Source organism: Lontra canadensis, unplaced genomic scaffold (genome assembly GCF_010015895.1).
Source record: "Lontra canadensis isolate GAN:19392208 unplaced genomic scaffold, GSC_riverotter_1.0 scaffold275, whole genome shotgun sequence".
Classification (NCBI taxonomy): Eukaryota; Metazoa; Chordata; class Mammalia; order Carnivora; family Mustelidae; genus Lontra; species Lontra canadensis.
This window is the reverse complement of record NW_022631269.1, coordinates 273,026-294,422: the sequence shown is the minus strand read 5'-3', so window position 1 is coordinate 294,422 and position 21,397 is coordinate 273,026. Positions and strand designations below refer to the sequence as shown.

Below are 21,397 nucleotides of genomic sequence, written 5' to 3'. Positions count from 1 at the left end.
ACCCTGCAAATGAGGAAAGCTTAGAACAATGGTGACTAATCCAGGCCCTGAGGAAGGGTGGTCACATCCCTCTTAAGAGACTTTCTGTGAAGCAGGCAGGCTTTTGCATAAGAACACAGTGAAGCCTCTGTCCCTAAGCCGCAGGAGAAGAGCTGGGAGCTCTGAGTTCTGCAGACACACTGACCCTTTCTCCGTTCTCTCCCCCAGGGTTTTCCAGGAAACACAAACGCGGACAGCGTGGTGCATTACCGACTGCAGCCTCCCCTCGAAGCCAGGTTCCTGCGCTTCCTCCCCTTAGGCTGGAGCCCCAAGGGCAGGATCGGGATGAGGATAGAAGTGTACGGATGCACGTACCGTAAGTGCTGTTTACCCCTCTCCCCGCCCCAAAATCAGTGACAGAGGGACATACTCTCTTGGCCAGGCTGAAAACCGAGCTTGACTTGTTTCTGACTTTTTAGGCATCTCTGTGTTTTTGTGGAAAGCCTGGATACTGCTGTCTTTAGTTACTTTAAGTGAACGTAGAGGTGGGCCCGAACTGAGCCTCAGAATCTGAGATTCCCAGGACAGAGCAGGGTAGGTTTTAGAGTGGGTGAGTCATCCAAACAACGAGGTCCAAGTCAACCACAGCAATTCACTGTGATGGATGGTGTCGTTCTTGGGCAATGAGGTGACCTTGGTGTGGGGACGCAGGGGACAGCCGGTGATCTTGTTTTCCCCATAACCCAAAATGACTCTGGGCTTCTCCCATATTCGCTGCTCAAATCCCCACTTTCCTTGACGTGAACATCACTTATGTGTTGTGTCTTCCCTCTTTTCCCCACTGGTGAGCAGAGGGACAAAAGTCACAGCCAGTGTGAGCGTGAACACAAGCAGAAATGCTTCAGTGACGTCTGTGGGGAAATCGATCCTACCGTTGCCATTTTGATGATTTGGAATATGCTGGAATTATTTTAATGAGCACAAAAAGAAAAAAATATTAATGAAAAATTTCTAGAAAACTGGAGAATAACACAAAGAGTCTGTTGGCTGAGAACATCGTGGGAGGCTGGGTTTTTGGCCACACCTCATTTCGCACCTGAGCAGAGCATTAGCTTTGCTGAAAAGTGTCAGTGAGGTCTGTCACAGGCGGAATGTTTAATATGTCAGATCCTACTTAGCAGACGTTTTCTCATTCAACAACCAGACCGGCCAGACGGATCTGGTATGGCCTCGAGGGAGAAGAACTTGACCGTGGAGACATGGAGATGTTTGCAAGAGCTATTCCATACTGGACCTATGATTTAAAAACCCCCAAATTTGGTTCTCATAACTACTATATTATGCAGGCTTTCATTTCTTTGTTCCCTCACGTGCCATGTCAGAGTTTATCGGACACTTACTATTTGCAAAGAACTGTGTTAGGGACTGGATGTAGGGGGCCCTTCTAAAATGATTGGTTTTCTTCATCAGGATTTTATGAGAAGTCATAAAATTGTACAAAACAAATGTGAAATATTGGAACACGATCCTGGGGCCTAGGGAGGAGGGCGGTCAGTCAGTTTTCTGAGTGAAGGGCTTGTGGAGTGAGCTGGGGAAGGGGGGTGCTTCTGGAGGGAGGAATGCAGGAGTGTGCACACAGTGGCTGTGGGACTCTGGGCTTCTGTGGTCTTGGGGTCTGGGAGAGTGTGGGCGCTGTTGGGCAGAGGGAGCCGCTGCAAAGCAAGGATACCATCGCACCTTTGCTGATCCCACAGGCAGGGAGACCTTCTGGAGGTGGGGCTCACCGTCCCAGGAGTGATCTCATCCTAGATTTAAGGGTCCCCTTCGGCCTCAGCTCCACCATCTTCCTGAGCTCAGACAGGCTCTGCTTTCACTCCATTTCCAAACCCTGCCTCTGTGTTGGCCCTTCCACGCAACATTCAGCGGAGATGGTTTTGCGATGCTGCCCGCCCTTTCCCCCCTCTTTCCACGGGCCATCGCCTTCCCTCCTTTTGTGTCTGAGCTCCATGAACGTGCTCACTGTGGCAAGCGGCTGGGACACCCGATACTCCGGTTTCTCTTTGATCCCATAAAATCAGCTTTCCCTTCCTCCCATGACTCTGGGTTTACTGACTTCAAAGCAGAGCAAGGTCTTTGATGGCGATTTGTCGTTAGCCTGATGTTCTTCGTGAGGCGGTACCACCTCCTTGGGGTAGACGTCAGTCCCAGAGAGATCAAAGCTGCGGGCCTGGTCCTGGGAAGGACCTGCGTGCACCCTAAGTCAGCAAACACCAGCTGTGCACCAGGGGGGGCTCCTAGCCTAAAACTGTGGACCGATAACAGTCACGGCAACTCGCAAAACTGTGCGGCGTCTGTGGCTTACTAGTGGAGCTTCTGTCTTGTCTTTATTCTTACTATTAATAAGAGCAATTGTTCAAGCGTAGAGCTTTGCACTTTCCTTTTTGACAGTAATTGTATATGATATGATTTATAGCCCAAAGTGCTAATTATTGTACCCCCCCATTTCAAGTCTCACTGCTCTGTTGATATTGAGAAAATGTCCAGATTGCTTATCTTGGCATATAATGTCTCTTAGATGCAGCTTCTCTCTCTGGTTTTACTTCTTTAAACTCCAATTACAATGATATTTGCTGTTCCTAAAAACACCAGGCATTCTTCATGGCTTCCTGGGGTGGCACACACACGTTCTCTACCTGGAAATCCCTCCCTTCCACCAACTCCTAGACTGCACGTGGAGTGTGTGTGAGGTCTTCTTAGAGTCCCATGCCCACCAGCAGCCCCGCAGAAGGGGGGTGTCCAGGGCCATATTCCCCACGGACTTGTTCTAGGCTTTGTATCCCACTCTGAAAAGGTTTCCGTTTGAGTGTCCTCCGCTTTCTTAAATTTTCAGTAACATTTACACACTCTGATCAGTTTCACGTTGACATCCTCGACGTAGGTCTCTGTAAACCACAGACACCGACACTGGCCCCAGGTCCTCCCTCATTTCTTTCTTGACTGTTATTCTTCCCTGGGGCATCTTCTGCTCCTTCTTTTCCACTTTGACTCCTGTGTTCATGGTCTGTGTCTTCTCAAGCATTGCCCTAAGCTTTTACTAGTCCCATCCTGTGGTGGTGTAGTGTCGTCTTGTGTTCATTAGCATGTTGTTTGTCTGAATAAGGGAAGAGAGAGAGAAGGAGGGGAGATCAGAAGGGGAGAAGAGGGAGGAAAGGAGTGCATGAGTCCTTGGGAATACGGACTATGTAGGCACAGAATGGCCAACACCATGGGGACCTACCAGTCATCCCTGCAACACTCTGGTCCTGTGTTAAGTCAGGCATGAAAATAAAACTGGGAGTAAAACATGTAATTGGCCATTTTAAAACATTGTATTTATCTGGGGCACCTGGGGGGCTTAGTCATTTAAGCATCTGACTCTTGATCTCAGCTCAGGTCTCTATCTCAGGGTCATGAGTTCAAGTTTCACTTTGGACTCCATGCTGGGCTTGGAGCCTAGTTAAAAAAAATTAAAATATTGTGTTTATTTTAAAAATGTACTGACCGTTACAGCAGAAATTTATAGGTTTTGTTTAGCAACCTCAAAACATCCTTGATATTTATATATTTTTATAAATAAAAATATATATGTAATATAAATACATATATAATATAGCATACAAATTTAAATGTCCATAATTAATACAAATAACCAACTCTAACATATTTTTATTTGAATAAAAACTCCAAAATAATGCATTAAATTACCCCTTAGCATCACACTTAACTTTCACAAGAAGGCTCATGAAAAATGTGTTTGTATGTAATTCAGCTAATTAAATTATTGGGGTACTTGAGATGGAGATCACTTATTATGAATAAGAATGAGAACCAATAGTTTTGTCCATTGCAAGAGTGCAGAACCTATGTTCCAAAATGGAAAATGTGATATGATACTTCATTGAAAATGCAAAGTGTTTTTCCAATTTATTTGATTTTAATTTATAATTAATAGTTTTATTAACTGGGGCTATATTTTGATGGCTATCACCAACATGGGCATGAAGGTGAGGGGAACTTCTACTTCTACAGATGGGCTGTTCCCCATCCGTGCTTGGAGAGCTAGCTGCTGCAAACTCGCTAAGCTAAGTCTTCTCTGTCCCACAATACGATGTTTTGGTTTAATTTTTTAAAAAATCTATTGCCTTGGGGCACCAGGGTGGCTCCGTGGGTTAAGCCTCTGCCTTCGGCTCAGGTCATGATCCCGGGGTCCTGGGATCGAGCCCCACATCGGGCTCTCTGCTCAGCGGGGAGCCTGCTTCCCCTTCTCTCTCTTTGCCTCTCTGCCTGCTTGTGATCTCTGTCTGTCAAATAAATAAAATCTTTGAAAAAAAATCTGTTGCCTTTAAAAATGGTATATGAGTGACACATGTTTAAAAATGTCATGTTATGTTTAGTGACGTGTCATTTGTTTTCACATATTCAGACTGATTCGTGAGCGTTTGTAAGTGAACAACATTCTGTAGAATTGATTCTCTTTGACGAGGCCTGAAACTGAGTTTCCAGTCCACAATTCCCGTTGTAAGTCGTCCTTGTGACAGGCGCACTCTTACTTATCACGTGGGTTTCACGTTTGTCATGAGGGGCTTCTTGATCAACAGTATGGCCCGTTGTTTGAACCGTGTTGGCTGCTTTTGGGTGCCTATCTGCAAACTGAGTGTGACACATGCCATATGATTGGTAAGGTCTTACCTTCTTTCTTTCCCGACACTTCCCCAGAGAAGACCTCCCCCATGCTCCACTTCCTCCTTCCTGACTGTGAGCTTCCTTGTCTCCAGTTTCCTAAGCAGCCCGCAGTAAGACTAGGCTATTCCTGGTGAAATGTGTTCTTTTCATGATAGCTGAAGTGAGAAGGTGAGGGGAGCACTGTCAGCTCTGGAAGGCCAAGCCATATCTGTCCTCTTGGGTTTCATCCCAGCACCTAGTGGGTGCTACACCCATGTTAAATGAAAATAGAGTGTACTTGAGGGAACAAATGGAAATTAAGTCAGGGCAGTGTGGGGGTTGGGAAGGAAGGGAATATGGGGGAAAATGGTCTCTTAGTAACAAAACTGTATTTTCCAAAGCCAAATCCCTGCCAAGGCAGGGTCTGAAGCTACAGAAGATGGTCCATATAAAACCAGTCTTCTCTGATATTCCACAGGAGCCAGAATATTTACCTATTTTTTGACCTCATAAATATAGATTCATGAAAAGCCACAAACAAAGTGTATTGAATTATGCAACAGGTAGATCAACAGGTAGATCAACAAAAATAATTAAATTTGTGATTTCCCATCTAAAATAGGGTTTTTAATATTTAAATCGAAGAAGGATCACCACATGTCTTGCGGTGAGCTGGTTCTTATCATGGCCACATGTAAGCAGTCAGGAATCTGGCTCAGAAAGGATCACTGGCTAATGGCACTGAGTGTGCGTTGACAGGTGTCTGTAAAGGGCCAGACAGCACACATTTTAGGTCTGTGGGAACCTGTGCTCTCTGCCACAATTCTTTATTTTTTTGTTTTTTAACGAACGTTTAAAAATTAGCTCATGGGGCCGTACAGGCTGCAGAGTGATGTGGGTCATTTCAGATGAAGAGAAAGCAGCCTCACATTCCAGACTTCTGAGAGCAATTCCTCATTTTTATCTGTGCTGTTTTAACTCCTCTCCACTGACCTTAACTTTGTTACTGTTTAAGATTTTAGTGAAACCACCAGGACTATACAACAAGATATGTTGTTTGAAGTGGTTCTGTTTTACTCCATTGATGACCTCTCTAGATTATAACTCAGTCCCCTTCTAGGCTTAGGGAACCTGTCAAAACACATGTTAAATGTGCCTCATAAGATAGAATGTGATGATTAGCTTGTGGTTGATTGTTCTAGGTACGAGTGTTAGGGAGCTCACTGGAGAGGAAATGAAAACATTACAACAAAAGGATTTTCAGCCCATTCTTTTGTGTTTCTATAAATCCAATAAATTTTTCACTACTCCATTTTGCCTGAGGGGAATGTTCCTGGAAATATAATCTAGGTTCTGTAGAGCAGTGGTTCTCATATGTAGTCACCAGACCAGCAGCATCGACATCGTCAATACCACTAGGGGACACGTCAGAAAAGCAGACTCTCAGGTCCCACCCCAGGCCAGCAGAGTCGCAGTTCTGGGATGGGGCCAGATCTGTGCTCACCCAAAACGCCAGGACAATTCATTCGAATTTGACAAAGGGATATGTTTTTATCAGATGTTCATTTAACTATGCAACGGAGAATAATTACTTTTTTCCATGATTTTTAGACACACTGCTGTGTTTATATATTTTCCACCATGTATGGGAACCGGAATCAAACTCCTGAATTTTCAAAAGGTGGCTGCATGAAATAAAGGATTCCTTAGAGTTGTGAACGTAAAGGGTTTGCTGTAAATGTTTTAGTTCGTCTGAATGAAATGCAGGTCCTAATGTACATTGGCCCCAGGCTTTTGTGAAGTTAAATAAACCCAACGTTGTATCACCGGCTCAGAAGACATCAGCTTCCTGTTTCTTTGGCTTCCTCTTGCACCTTCATTTATTGCACACACACATTTGAAAAAACCTTTTTTTCAAAAATTTGAGTGCAGCGTACACACAATGTTACATTAGTGTCAGGTGTACAACATAGTGATTTGACGATTTTACGGGTTGTGCGATGTTTACCACCAGCATAGCTGCCACATGTCGCCATACAACTTGATTAGAATATCGTTGACTATTTTCCTGGCCGTACCTTTCACACTGTGACTTAATCACTCACTCCATGACCGGAAGCCCGAACCTGCCACTCCCCATCACCCACTTTATCCATCCCCCATCCCGTCCCTTTGATAGCCACCAGTTTATTCTCTGCATTTATAGGTCTGGTTCTGCTTTCTGTTTGTTTATTCATTTTTTTGTTTTGTTTTTGGATTCCACGTGTGAGTAAAATCATACGGTTTTTGACTTTTTAAGGACAGTAACGTCTTGTCTTTTTACTTGTGAAATATGAGAAATACGAGAGATTCTTCTGGGTAGTTAGTATGAATCCCTTTGTGCATCTCCTGTTCTGTCTTTGGTTTCTTTGACCAGTGTTCTTTATACGTTAATGATAAAATATAACTTTTTCAATAAAGAGAATGCAAGTGACCTTGATAGTGGGAAAAATAAGACTATTGGACAACTGAGGGACAATGGCAGCTTCATAGCCACGATGTGCCACTTTGGGGAGTGACTTCAACTGTTTTACCGATCTTCGTTGTTTATAGGATGAGGAGTGGCCAGTACAAAGGCAGAAGCAATTGGGCTTAGTCAACAGAAGTATTTCTAGCTGATACATGTTAGGGAAAATGTCAGAAAAGGCAAAGAGTGGAGGTTAGGGATCCAGCTATGGCTATCGGGGAGGATGGGCAGCACCGTTTTTTCCCCTCTGCACTAAACAGACCAGAGATATGTTATGTGTGCGTGTGTTTGTGTCAACTTGCTCGTTTCAGTGCATGAGTAAAGATGTATTATACTTTGATTATTTTCTAATGTCTCCTGCTGTAGGATCCGAGATGGTTAACTTTGATGGGAAAAGCTCTTTGCTATACACGTTTAATCAGAAATCTGTGAGTCCAGCAAAAGATGTTATTTCTTTGAAATTTAAAACCAGGCGGACTGACGGGATTCTACTCCACCGAGAAGGACAAAACGGCAAACACGTCACCCTGAAGTTAGTTAGAGGAAAGCTCATCTTATCGCTTAATTCAGGTAAAAAGTTCCCAGTGGGTGTTTTCAAAAATATGCCTCTTTAGATGGAAGTATCTTTTCATGCTTAGTTTTTCACAGTTAAGTAGCTAATTTATCCTGAAACCAGAACACTTTCGAGAAAGAAAGAAGACCCTAGAAATAATTACTCTGGAGCAAGAAGTGTGACCCAGAACGGTCTAGGCAAATGGAAGCGTGGTCGCTCCATGTTGAGGTGTACTACAGAGAACACGCATGTATCCCGAATGTACTTTACTGTAACAAGTTTTAAAGCTCGATTAGTGTGTAAGACCATTTGCACATGTTCAGTAGACAGCCTGGTAATATTGTAAAGACAAGGGGTGGATCCCTGAAACCGTGAGGTGGTGCTCTTCGTGAGGTTCTTGGAAGAAGATACTTCCGAGAAAAGCAAAAATGCAATAATTAATAATAATAAACACAAGAAAGGTAGAAGAAATCATTCCCAAATGAGAGAAGGTTGTACATGAGGCTGAAGTAGAGGCAGTTGACCAGCTCTCCGGATAGAAGTGTGCAAGGAAAGTGATTGGGGGAAGAGTTGGCCTCCCACAGGGCAGCCATGGTACCGGGTTGGATGGGGCGGTTCATTTGCTTCGCCTGTCCTTGTAGGCCATGCTAACCTGCCCTCCCCTGACGCCCATGTGACCCTCACCCTGGGCAGCCTGCTGGACGACGAGCACTGGCATTCTGTCCTCATCGAGCTTGGGAACACGCATGTCCACTTCACTGTGGACAGGCACAGTCAGCATTTCCAGGCCGAGGGCGAGTGCGACTACTTGGATCTTGATTATAAGGTGTGAACATTTCTTTTCAAGTATTACAGATTTTGTTATTTAAACGCAACATAACCTTTTAAGAAAATACCGCTACACAGAGAAATTCCCATTGCTAGCAATTTGGAATTCTGGCGAAATGTTTCCCACGGGTGATGTCGGCCCAGATAGAGACCCACGTGCATTGTTGAGATGTTGTATCACTCGTAGGTGTGAATTCTCCCCTGGGAGGAAGTAGTCGTTGAATTCGGAAGGTGTGTGGATGAAGAGGTATCAGTAGGACAGGCGGCACAGTAAAGTACACGTGTCTGGACGGCTTCCCATGTTATCTCTGGTGTTGGCCGTGACCCATTCCTTTGGAGATCTCTGTGTTTTAGGGCAATCGTAAACGGAATTAGCAATCTAGGGTGCTTGGAGAAGTAATCACCATACATTCCAACCTGCTTTTTCGAGGAACGAGAGAGCCAGAGTCAGGCGATTCAAAATACCGTTTCTAGGGACATTTAAAGGCTTAACGCATCCCCGGCGTGTTGCCCGCACGTATCTACCCAGCACTGGAGAGCACTTTTGTTCTGCCAGTTCTGCTCAGCACGTCTATCCGAGCAAAGGGGATGATTGCAACATTCGTTTAGTGTAAGTGGCCTCAGCTGAGGAGGCCAGCTGCAGAGCCTGGTCCTGAATGAGATTATCGATGCCTTCATTATTCTGACCCATCCGCAGTGTCCTGGCCAAGACCCGGACCCTGAAGCTGGGTTCTGGGAAGGTTTGTAAAGTAGAATGTCATCATGGTCAGCCGCCTTGTCACCCAGATCAAGAGTGACCGTGGAAATGAACGTACAACGTTCCCTGTCAGCTGAAGTGACATAGCCCTTTGAGTAGCAAATTGCGAGAAGGGGTATTTAACCTACTTATCTAAGTGTAATAAAGAAAGAACCGGCACATTTAACCGGTACGTCTAAAAATTCACCTGAAATTAACATGTTAATGTTAAAATAATGCCAGATAGATTGGAGGCAATTATCCTATACCGGCTGAGCATATGTGTTTTAGGCAGACAATCAGAAAATCATTAAACAATATTATTTATGTCATTTTTTTCTTTCTAAGATCAGCTTTGGGGGGATTCCTGGACATGGAAAATCAGTGGCATTCCCACATAAAGACTTTCATGGCTGCTTCGAAAATCTCTACTATAATGGAGTGGATATCATTGATTTGTCCAAGAAACACACACCACAGATCCTCGTCACGGTAAGAGAGCTACACGCGGGGTCAACGGAGCAGGGAGCTGCAGCTTGTCCGATGGGCCCAGTCTAGAATGTGCCTCTCCTGAAGGCAGGGAAAGTGCCAATCACATATGCCTTTTAGTTCGTATTTGACTTAATTCACTAAATAATTAACTTGATTTTTTAATTTAACTTTTTAAAATTTTAGTGCCAGTCACTCAAACACAGTGTAGTATGAGCTTCCGGTGTGCCGTTCAGGGATTCAGCACTTGCCTGCGCCACCCGGGCTCCTCACAAGTGCCCTCCTCCCTCCCCATCACGGGCTTCTTAACTTTTACAGGTGTGTGGAAACAGACGCACGCTTTCGCAAATGCGTCATGGCGCCTCTGAATAAAGACCTTTCGGGACAGGGTCTCTGTTGGGATTGATTTCCTCTTGCTCCTTTCTCTCGTTACTGAACTCCTAGCTCAGCTGCCTATCGCTCGCTTGAAAGGCCAGTACTGGAGAGATGAATTTAGATTGGAAAGGAATTTGAGCTTAACTTAATTTGGGGAGAAGGTGGACTCTTGTGCAAAAGCCAGCTGCTGGGTTTCTGCCCGGCCCAGAGATTTGCAGAGGGGTTAGGAGTGGGTCAATGAAGGGAGGGGGTGGACTGCTGCATCTCTCCATCCCGGGCAGACTCCGTGGTGCTGGCCACAAGCCCTATCTCTGTGCTCAGGGTCTGTGCCCCAGGGGTCTGGTGCCTGTTTGCTGATGTGCAGGAACGCCCATTGTTCTGCAAAGGGAGGCCAAGGCCCACAGATACACAAATGGAGGTTAGTAAAATCAGTCTTGTGACCTAAAAAAGAAAAAGATTTGCCAGAAAACTTGCTTGACTCTTCAGAAGGCAGATGTGGCTTCGAACAGGCGACTGGGCACGTTTGGGACCTTCTCACCCCAAGGCCAGGGGTCTGTCTGCTGTGGATCTGGGGACTTAGGTCAGCGAATAGGAAGCATGTTATCTCGAGGCAGGTGGACCTCTCAGACGGGTTGGACTGTTGTCAGGCTTCCGTCCCTCCACCCGGCTGCAGGCTGTCCCCCCGGGCCAGCGTGTTACTGAGCTAGCGTCTGTCCTTCCACGTTGGGTTCCTTGGACCTGAATCCTCTACAATCAGTGCACCCAGCTTTGTGAACATTGACGCCTCCATATCGAGCATCATTTACAGAAATGGGATTGTTTTATGTAAGCTTTTCTCCATCTCCATTTTCCAACTCAGCGAAACCTGTGGGAATGCTTTTTTTTTTTAATGTTTATTTAGAGAGAGAGCATGAGGGAGAGAAAGAGAGAGGACCTCTCAAGCAGACCCCCACTGAGCCCAGAGCCCCACATGGGACTCAATCCCAGGACCCCGAGACCATGACCTGAGCCATGACCGACGGTCACTCAGCCGACTGAGCCACCCAGGTGCCCCAATTTATAAGAGAGTTTTAGGTTTGATAGATCACTCTATGTCATTCATGATCCAAATGTTTTCTCAGATTAACCAACTTTCTATGAAATATAAGTCATGTTATAATATAATTATATATCATATATCATATCTTTTATATTAAATGTTATGGGCCATGCTGAGCATATAAATGCCTTTATTGGTACGTAGCCAATGTCTCAATATATTTTTTAAATAGCTTTGTAGTATTTGGTCTTGCTTTGAAATACTTCTGAAACCCTAGACTCTAGGTACAGTCTCAAGGATTTTCCTATAAAAAGTTTTAAGGCGGTTTCATTTATTTATTTCCTTTAAAATTGAAAAAAAAATTAAGTCTTCGACTGTCTGGTCTTTACTCTTTGTGCAGATCATAGTTATCTTGGGTCTCGAGGGTACCCATTCATGCCTGAGCTGTTTACTGACCAGACCCAACCTCCGAGCACAGGCTTGAGTCTTCCCTCTCACCACGTGCGGTCTGTACCTGTGGTCTCAGATCTTTCTGTGGGTCAGTCACTGGGCTCCGATGCTGTGTTTACCCCATACCAATGCCATATTGACTTGATTACAGTGCTTTTATGGTATGTATTTTGGAGAGGAAGGACAGTGTTTGGGCACATATTCCTCTGGAATTTATGAAAATTTATCTAAATTTTTTTTAAAGAATTTATTTACTTGAGAGAGAGAGCACATGCAGCGGGAGAGACAGAGGGAGAGGGAGAAGCAGACTCCCTGCCCAGTCCTCGATCCCAGGACCCCGAGATCATGACTTGAGGTGAAGGCAGAGGCTTAACCCACTGAGCCCCCCAGGCGCCCCACTTAATTAGAGTTCTTTTAAGAACTTAAGTTCCTTCCTCCAAAACACTATGATTAAAGGTAAGTTTGCTCCTGGAGCAGTAGATATAATGTAAAGCTCAAAGGTTTGTTTTTTACTAAAATAGAATGAAGTAAAGGCAACAGGCAGCTGGCGGGTCAGAGGTCAGGCTGGGGAAAGCGTCTGGTTGACATGGCCTATGGGAGCCTCTGAGAGGTGGGCAGCCCGCTCAGGCCGGCCACACCCCTGCCTCAGATGGCTGAAGCCCAGGGCCCGCCTGAGCCAGATGTTCGTGTCCCCGGGTGACGGGTGTGTAAGCGTTCACACAACCAAGGGGAGTGCTGGAAAGTTCCCGGAGCCACTCTCCGTGGTCCTGGGCTTCATGCCGCATGTAAACAGCCAGTGCCTTGAGGTATAAGAAATCTGTCTCCTCTGTTGTGTCCTGCGCCCAGCACAAGGCCTGGGAAAGACGTGTCTCGAGATTCCTTTGCCAATGGCCAGAAATGGAGGAGACAGAACTGCCCTAAAAGCCTCAGAAGGAGGTTTGCCCAGCCAGGGCAGTGTCACAGTTTGAGGGACCTGTCAGGTAAATCTGGATTGCAGCTGGTTGGGGAAGCCTAGTTCTTAGGTCCTCGCTTGCTGGTAGGTTGATAGGAAACTGCACCTCTTGGAAAGCTCATTGTTCATGAAAGCATCCCTTCTGCCCCTTCCTAAATCCTTTTCCACTGTATTCACAGGGAAATGTGTCCTTCTCGTGCTCACACCCACAAATTGTGCCCGTGACTTTTCTGAGCTCCAGGAGTTACTTGGCTCTGCCGGGCACTGTCGGAGAGGACAAGGTGTCGGTCGCTTTCCAATTCCGAACGTGGAACAGGGCAGGGCTGCTGCTGACCACTCAGTTCCAACACGGGCCAGCGGCTCTCGTCCTCCTTCTTAATGATGGAAAACTCAGGCTGAGTCTTTCCCAGCCCGGACATCCAGCGAGGGACGTCACAGCAGGTAATAGGTGTTTGCTGTGACCACACGGTCCTCCTGTCACCCCTGCATTAAACGAGTGACTGAATCAGTAAGATACTCGTAATCCTTCTAGAGGGAGCTAGAGTTCTTTTACCTTTGAACTAGGTACATCCAGGCTGTTGTTGTGTGAGTCAGTTTGACCTGAAGTTAGCTGCAGATCACACATACCTCTCAAAAAGTTTAAAAAATAGGGCGCCTGGGTGGCTCAGTGGGTTAAAGCCTCTGCTTTTGGCTCAGGTCATGATCTCAGGGGCCTGGGATCGAGCCCCACATCGGGCTCTCTGCTCAGCGGGGAGCCTGCTTCCCTTCCCCTCTCTCTGCTTGCCTCTCTGCCTACTTGTGATGTCTCTTTGTCAAATAAATAAATAAAATATTTTTTAAAAAGTTTAAAGAATAACCTAGTTATCAACTGATAGTGGGGAGTTGGCAGTCCACTTGAAACACTGGAGAACAGTAGCCTAAGTCGGAGTCCTGACAAAAGAGGTTCCTTATCCCGTCTTTTGAGCCTATATGCACACCAATCATAATATCTGAAGTTACTATTTTTCCCAGATTTTCTGTTCCATCGGGAATCCCTGTTTTGGATAAGGCTTCTTATAACAGTGGGCAAATGTTCTGCTTGGCTTCCAGGAAGGACCCACGTTTCTAAACTCCCTTCCAGGGTTGTGTTATCCTCAGAGTCTGGGGACTGTTTTGCGTTAGAGTGCTGGTGAAAGTGTAAAGCCAGGTGGGTGTCCTTCCACGAGTGTTGACTACGGAAGGAGCGCCTCGCCTGACCCAGGTTACCAGGTCGGATTGAAAGCCGGGAATGAAACGTAGCTCTTTGTTTCTCTTTATAAATAAAAGACAAAATCTGACCACCGGCGTACGGAGTTCCCTTGTGGATCTCAGCAGATGAGCACAACCAGCGAGTGTCAAGTCAGATTTTGGCAATCGCCTCACTCCTGGTTTGTGTAGATTTACAAGCTTCGTGCCTTATTAACGGAGAGATGGTGTTTTGCTGTTGCTTCACGTGAGTACACACCGTTCTCCCTTCCAACACACTGGGATTAGTTATTTAACTTTTTTTGAAGGCTGGCACTGAAATATTATAGAAACATTTTATTGAATTGATTTTTTAAGCTTTCACTGGACAATGTATTAGTTTTTGGAAGCAAACCAGAGGTACATTTTTCTTGCTGCTTTTTTTAGAAGCATTTGAGGGGTGGTTTTTTTTTTTTTTTTTACCTTTGAAATACAGGCCTGCCTCCAAGATACTCAGGTCTGGTTCCAGACCACCCAAATACAACAAATATTGCAATTAAGTGAACCAAATGAATTTTTTTTGGCTTTCCCATGCATATAAAAGTTATGTCTGCAGTATACCATGGTCTGTTAAATGTGCAGGAACTTTATGTCTGGAAAAACAATATACACGCCTTAATTAAAAAAATACTTTATTGCTAAGAAAAGGTGCCGCGTGAGCCTTCAGCGAGTTATAATCACGGATCACAGATCAGCATCACAAATGTCACAGTGACGAAAAAGTCTGAAGGATCGTGACACAGAGGCACAGAATGAGCAGATGCTGTTGGAAAAATGTCCCCGAGAGACGCCCTTTGGGCAGCGGGCCACGAGGCTTCAGCTGGAGAAAGGCGCGGTGTCTGCGAGGCACAGAAAGTGAGGAAGAGGAGACAGATGGCGACTGGTTTTCATTCCAAACCTTGGATGAAGTGCGAAAGCACCTACCAAACCACGAACCAAAGTTTAAAGGCTGAGTGAGACGTAATCACGCCGGATGCCAGGAAAGGACACCCGGTCACCGTCCACCCTGCTTCCAGCTTTTGGGTCCTATTTCTGAATAGTTACCTCAGTGTGTTTGTGAAGGGATCTAGAAAGGTCCAGAGTGTACAATCTACTGTCCGTGTGCTTGTGGAGCTGGGCCAGCGGAGCGTGGTGGGAACAGAAGGTCAGTGCGGGGGAGGAGAGCGTGCGTTCCTTTTCTGTAGGAAAAGACACAGTCCACCCTTTCCGGAAGAGCCTCAACTGCCCGGGGCAGTGTTCTCTGCAATCAGGATGGATTTGAGACAAGCTGGTGGGAGGGCTGTGTGAGAGGACTCGCCTCCCAGGCCCACTTCCAGAACCACCTCTGTGCTGCTAGGGCTGATGGGCTCGAAAGCGCCACCTGTGTTCTCCCCAAGCCTCGGGTCCTCGTTGTTGGAGTGACACTAGTGTGACTGATGGTAGAAGCAATGATGTTGAGCCTACAGACCACGAGCCCAGTGCCTGCTAGTCAGCAGTCACTCCAAAACCTTTAGTTCTCATTATTCCAAAACTAGTCCCGAGACCATCACTGGCCCCCCAGACTGAAGCCTTTGTGGAGCTGGGGGGTGAGTGGGAGAATGAGCATCGTGTTCCCAGTAGCACAAATCAAAACACCCCCGCCCCTCCCTTCTCCATCCATCCTTTGACTGTAGTGCTGCCTGGGAGGCAGGCAGTTCATTCTGTCGAAAGTGGGGAGGGTAGAGGACACACAAAAGAAACACAAAGAGTGAGAATTATAATGGGGAGAAACAGAATGATCATAAGAGCAGGCATTTCACTTTTAAATGAGAATGTTGAATTTTATTAAAAACAGTCTTTTATTATACAGGTAAATGGCATCTATTACCCATTCAAGGAGATATTCTGGAGTGTTTTCTGCAAGTTCTCCCAGGAAATAACTCTAAGTCCTAGACAGGTGGGTGGGTGGGTGGGGACAGGAGGGAATTTTAACATCAGATATTATTTTATTTTTTTAAAGATTTTATTTATTTATTTGACAGACAGAGATCACAAGTAGGCAGAGAGGGAGGCAGAGAGAAAGAGGGGGAAGCAGTCTCCCTGCTAAGCAGAGAGCCCAATGTGGGGCTCGATCACAGGACCCTGAGATCATGACCTGGGCTGAAGGCAGAGGCTTAACCAACCCACTGAGGCACCCAGGCGCCCCATTAAGTGGATGTGGTTCCGTCCCGACAGATAATGTTAGGAAAACTTCAAAATAAATACCGAATGACAAGAGTGGAAGGGACACTCCCACGTTCTTGTTTGTGGATTCCTTCAGCTCCAGGGCTGGAGGATTTCCTTCAGGACCAGTGTCATAATGTAGGTCTTGAGTATCTAACTGCAATCGTCCATATTCTGTTGTCAGCTTTCTCATCATTGCTCATGAACCTAACCCATGTGGGGTCTTTGCAACAGTTTTGGATTCACAAATGTGACACAGAAAGTGAGAGATGGGTGTACATGGCAAAGAGCTAAAGTCCCTGAAAGGGAGTGCTGGGAAGTACCATCGCTCCTGTTTCACAGTCTGAGAGGAGCGGAGGCATCGCGATTTTTACAGTAGGGTCTATGACCTTCTGGGTCAGGCCAGAAACATATTTCCTGTGCACAGGGTCTTGAATCCATGTCAACGTCACTGATGAGAAATGAAGCCAAGACCAAAAAAGCTGTATTTTCATTTTTAATCGCAGTATCGTTGACATATTAAAGAGCACTGGAGGGACATGGATTTATGGGGTTGATTGGGTTCCTTGGGCCAAACTCTGATACCAAATTAAATATGCCTGGTTAACTTTCCACTGGAAACATGGCCATATTTTCTTTGGGGCTGATACCTCATGAGCTAGAAAATAACTTCTGACCCTTGCAGGTTGAGTTCCAAACTTCGAGGGCTCTAAGCAGTCGGCACCTTTCTCATTTGCAAGAGGTATAGGCTAATCTATCAGGACAATTCCCCAAGACGATCAAATTAGAGTCAGGCAGGCTCATGCGTGAGCTTGGGCACGACATCAAAGAAATCAAAAGAGTCTCACTTTGTTGTTTTTCAATGAGCTGAAGTGTTTGTTTATGACCTGTTTCCCTGTTGGGCAAGACAATTTCTAAAGATTCCAATTATTCACTGTGCTCCTTCAGAGCAGCAGTTGTCTCTGGGGCCGTGACAGTGGCCGTGACCTCTCCGTGGAGGGGAGGAGTCCCTTGCTTTTGAACGAATGACTCGCTTTGGCCAGTGGAATATGGGCATGAAGGCAAACAATTCCCTCATCCAAAGTTAATGTTAACGTTTAAAAATATTTCCTACTGGTTTTTGTCCAATTTTAGACAGTGATTGAGTATGCACACACACACACTTTAATGCGATGCTTTCTAAACTTTACATTTTGTTCTATGAATTTACATGTTTTAGTAATACTTAAGTTGCTGATACATTTTTTCTAAAGAGTTATATTGATATATACGATATATTTTTCTAAATAGTCTACCAAAATTATATATAGTAATAATACATGAAAATAGGGACAAGATTTTATTTTTATAACAACAATTTTGGAAAATCTTATGCTTCTCAACATCCTAAAATATTAACAAACTAGAAGAGGGGGAAGCGCGTCCTGTGCCAGGGGACTAGGATATTTGATCATGTTAAGGTTGTTCAGGATCCTGTTGTATTAGTCCATTAAAGCCCTAGCACTGGGAGAAACTAAGATTGCACTGTCCAAGGCAGAATGTTTGGACTGTCCACTCTTGAATCTTCTTTCCCCCTTCAATTCAGCTTTCTTTATTTTCTCTTTTTTTCTCCCTGTACTTTTCTGATTTAACCGAGTGATGAGAAAGTGAAACACAGTCATTGCCATGTGCACATATGTCTTAATACTCTTAACTGATCATAGTAATTTTTGCTAGAATATAATTTGTGTTAGAACACGACTGGCCAGTCTATGACTGTGGGAGGTCAGATGCAAGGACCCTCTGGAATCACACATTTACTCAATGAGCCTCACTCCACAGGTAACCCCTTCCTCCTAGAGAAACATGACCAGGATACCATGTGATCTTATTGCCTGTTAAGAAACCCCCAAGCTCACACCTGTCCCAAGCCTCTCCCTTTCTCTCTGAGAGGCCCAGCTGTCCTCTGTGGTGGGTCTCCATTGCATAACCTGGTGGGTTGCAGGTGAGTTCATGGTGAAGTTTGGTAGGGTGTCTAAGATCATGATTGCATTGTTTTCAAGCATGGCTCTGTGTAGCTGCATCTATAGGGTTTTTAGGAATTTCTTACCCAATTTTGTTTACTTCCAGGTGCTGGATTAAGTGATGGGCAGTGGCATTCAGTGTCCCTTTCGTTGAAAGGAAATCACCTGAGTGTGATGGTGGATGGTGAGGCAGCCTCTGTGGTTCACTCCCTGCGAGGGCAGATTGATTCAGGGGACACCTATTATTTGGGCGGTAAGTGAAAGGATCTGGTGGTGCTGGCAATCAAACCATCCTTGTTTTTCCAGCTCCTGCCTTCTGAAACAACCAGCAATTTTAAATGAGGGTTAATACTGAAGAGCAAGGTTTCCCTTTCAGTTTGGTCAATGAGAATGTTGAGCAAAGACAGTAAATTTTTCTTAAGGACTTATTTACTTATTTGACAGAGAGAGCATGAGTGGGAGTGACAGAGGGGGAGGGATAGAGGATCCCAAGCAGATTCCCCATTGAGTGCAGAGCCCGACATGGGCTCGATCTCATGACCCTGAGATCATGACCTGAGCCAAAACCAAGAATAGGGTGCTTAACCTACTGTGCCACGCAGGTGCCCCCGACAAAGGCAGTAAATTATGGCCTAAAATGCAAGCCTATGGGGCCTTGTTTTGATGTGCATTTGCTAAGATTGATTTTTAATTTAGCACTTGTTTTCACTGCAGTCACCTGGAAAGCTTCCAGAATGCTAGGGCCTGTCTCTGTCCCTAGAGATCTGCTTTCTCTGGCTCTGACGCCCGGGGAGTGGGTTCTCCGGGTGACTCTCTGTAGGCCACTCTGAGGGTCCTCGCTCTCTGTCCCTAACCTTTTGTGCTTCACTGTAGAGTATTTTCGGGAGGCCAAATAACTCTTAGAACCTTTCCTTCAGGTGTTCTTATGTAACAGTTTCCTTGTTGCATGTGGGCGGTCTTCTTTTTGTCAGTCACTCTCCTCCCTGGGTGGCCCAGGTCCTCTGGTGTGGCCTGGGAGCCACCCATGGCAGCACCATTTTCAAGCCTGTCACAGGTGCAGACGTAACTCCCCTGACTTCCTGAGCCAGAATCTGCATTTCCCCAAGATCCCCAGCTGCTCTGTTGCCCTAAATGTTCAGGAAGCGTTCTGTCGCCCACTGTGTACACACAAGGACACCGTTACCTACACCAGAGCAAGAGAGGACACCCACTCACTACCTTGTGGTGAACTTTACCAAGACAACACCAGACCTGTGGGAGACGGCGGGTTTGCCTGTTTGGTAGAACTTTGACCGAGTCTGTCCAGGATCCGTGCAGCCAGGGAGGGGGAGCTCTTGAGGGTAACAAATGTCCATTCTGAGGCATCTGTGTGAAGAGTCTGGGCCACCAGAAGCTTAGGCCTGTCAGTTGTGAGACTTCCTTCTAATCGTGGCTGGAAGCCATCCTTGATATTATTCCTGTTTCGCATTTTATGGTTGTTTCTTTCCAAAATAAGTTTGGGGTCATGGTGGAGATAACTTGATAGCCCAACAAGAAAGTATAAAATCCTCCCGAAGAGTTGACAGTAAGCCCACACAGGGCGTTTAATCTTTCAAGCCCCCTAAAGCAAGCCTCCACTGTGAGCGTGGAGCGGCACCAGGAGCATTAGAACATTGGATTGGTCGCTTTCCCCCCCTGCCAAATATGATGCACCTCTGACCCAGACAGGTTTTTAAACCTTTATGCCTATGATGGATTTTAGAGCTCTGCAGAGGAACTGATTCCTTCAAAACTAAATAAAGAATTGATCCAGGAGCTGTAACTTAAAATGTAAAAGATTTTGAAGCACTAAAAGGGATAGGAAGAAAAATCCTTGCTGTATTGTTTAATGGTGCAAAATGGAATGCTTGTTATTTTGTATTAAAAAGTTAAAAAAAAAACTTTCTAAAAACACAGAGTCTTCTCTCATATTTGAGCATTGGGCATGTTCCAAATGTGCAGCGCACAGCTACATGAGAACAGGTACTTTCCATAAATACTTACACATTGATGTGATATGAAGTCACTAAGTAATTCATGTATGCGTTTTAAAATACTACTCATGTTTCTTGAAAGAGCGTTTGTGGGCTAACCCCCTAATGTACACAATTAAACACTACAATGCTTTTAATGTCTCCCTCTCCTCTAAATTCTCACTCCCCCAGTTAAGGATTACCCTGCCCCCCCTTTTTACTAATCTTTGTATCACCTTTTTATGTTTTAATCAACGTGTAGCACCGTGTCAGTTTCAGATGTGAGCATATGACCCAGTGTTTGTATACATTAGGAAATAATCCCACAATAACTAGTTAATATCCACAACCATACATAGTTATAATTTTTCTTGTCATGAAAATTTTAAGGTCTACTTTCTTAGCAACTTTTAAATAGACAATAAGGTATTATTAGCTGTAATCACCATGCTGTACATTGCTTCACTATGACTTATTTATTTTACAACTGAAAGTTTGTAATTTCTAATGTATTGCTTTTCTTTAGAAGCTATATCCATGTAGGTGACTTCACACAGTAGTGTTCTGTGTTCTGTGTCCCCTTGCTTTTCAGTTTACGCATAGGGCACTACCGTGTGCCTTCTTCTGGGTTCTTTTTATTGTTATTGCTGTCACTGTTGTTCTAGATTAGTCTTGGAGATCCAGCCCTGTGAGTATTTATAGATAAAGTTAATTAATTTTTACTGCCCTGTTGTTTTGATGTGTACGACACCATGTTTCACTTATTAAATCTGCCGTCCCGTTTTACTGTGGAGCAACAGCTGGATGGTGCCCACTTTTTGCTATTATAAAAGATGTGATAAATACCCTACGGCTGCCAGTGATTTTAACATTTTCCTTATGTGCAACTATCAAGTTTCCTAATATGCATAGTCAATTCAGTGAAACAACCTTTGGTTGTTTCCAGCCTTTGGTCTATGAAAGGACCCTAGAGACTTGGAGGCAATGTGTTGGAAAAAAGCACAATAGGCTTTTCTTACATGTTTTCATAAAGTTGTGTTGATGTGCAGAAAAGCTGTGTCATTAGTATAGTTTCCAATAACAAATCGTGTCTCTAAGGTAAGTGGAATTACAAAGTTTAAACATCCCATGAGAGAGTATAATGACTTTTCTTCATTACCAGTTTGCTATTTTTTGGTTGTGATTAAAATTTGGCACTGATTGGCAAAAATAGTGTAAGATCTTGCAATCACAGCACGTTATCTGTAACTAATGTGTAAATTCAGAATGACCTGTGTGTACTCCACTGTCAACACCCACTTGATTCCTACAGAGCAATTTCAGGCGCTGATTCAAACCAACGTATTCAACT

The 21,397-nt window shown here is 44.9% G+C and overlaps 1 protein-coding gene across 1 annotated transcript in view; it reads left to right on the top strand.

Annotated features, from left to right (window-relative positions):
- Positions 1-207: 207 nt before the first annotated feature.
- LOC116862612 (contactin-associated protein-like 3) overlaps positions 208-21,397 on the top strand; it is a gene marked incomplete at its 5' end in the record, with an annotated part of 58,438 nt that continues 37,248 nt past the window's right edge. Inside the window, 6 exons of the mRNA XM_032849970.1 lie at positions 208-355; positions 7,553-7,756; positions 8,381-8,565; positions 9,652-9,795; positions 12,788-13,049; positions 18,162-18,308. Coding sequence (XP_032705861.1) covers positions 208-355; positions 7,553-7,756; positions 8,381-8,565; positions 9,652-9,795; positions 12,788-13,049; positions 18,162-18,308 — 1,090 coding nt within the window. The remainder of the gene's footprint in view (positions 356-7,552; positions 7,757-8,380; positions 8,566-9,651; positions 9,796-12,787; positions 13,050-18,161; positions 18,309-21,397) is intronic.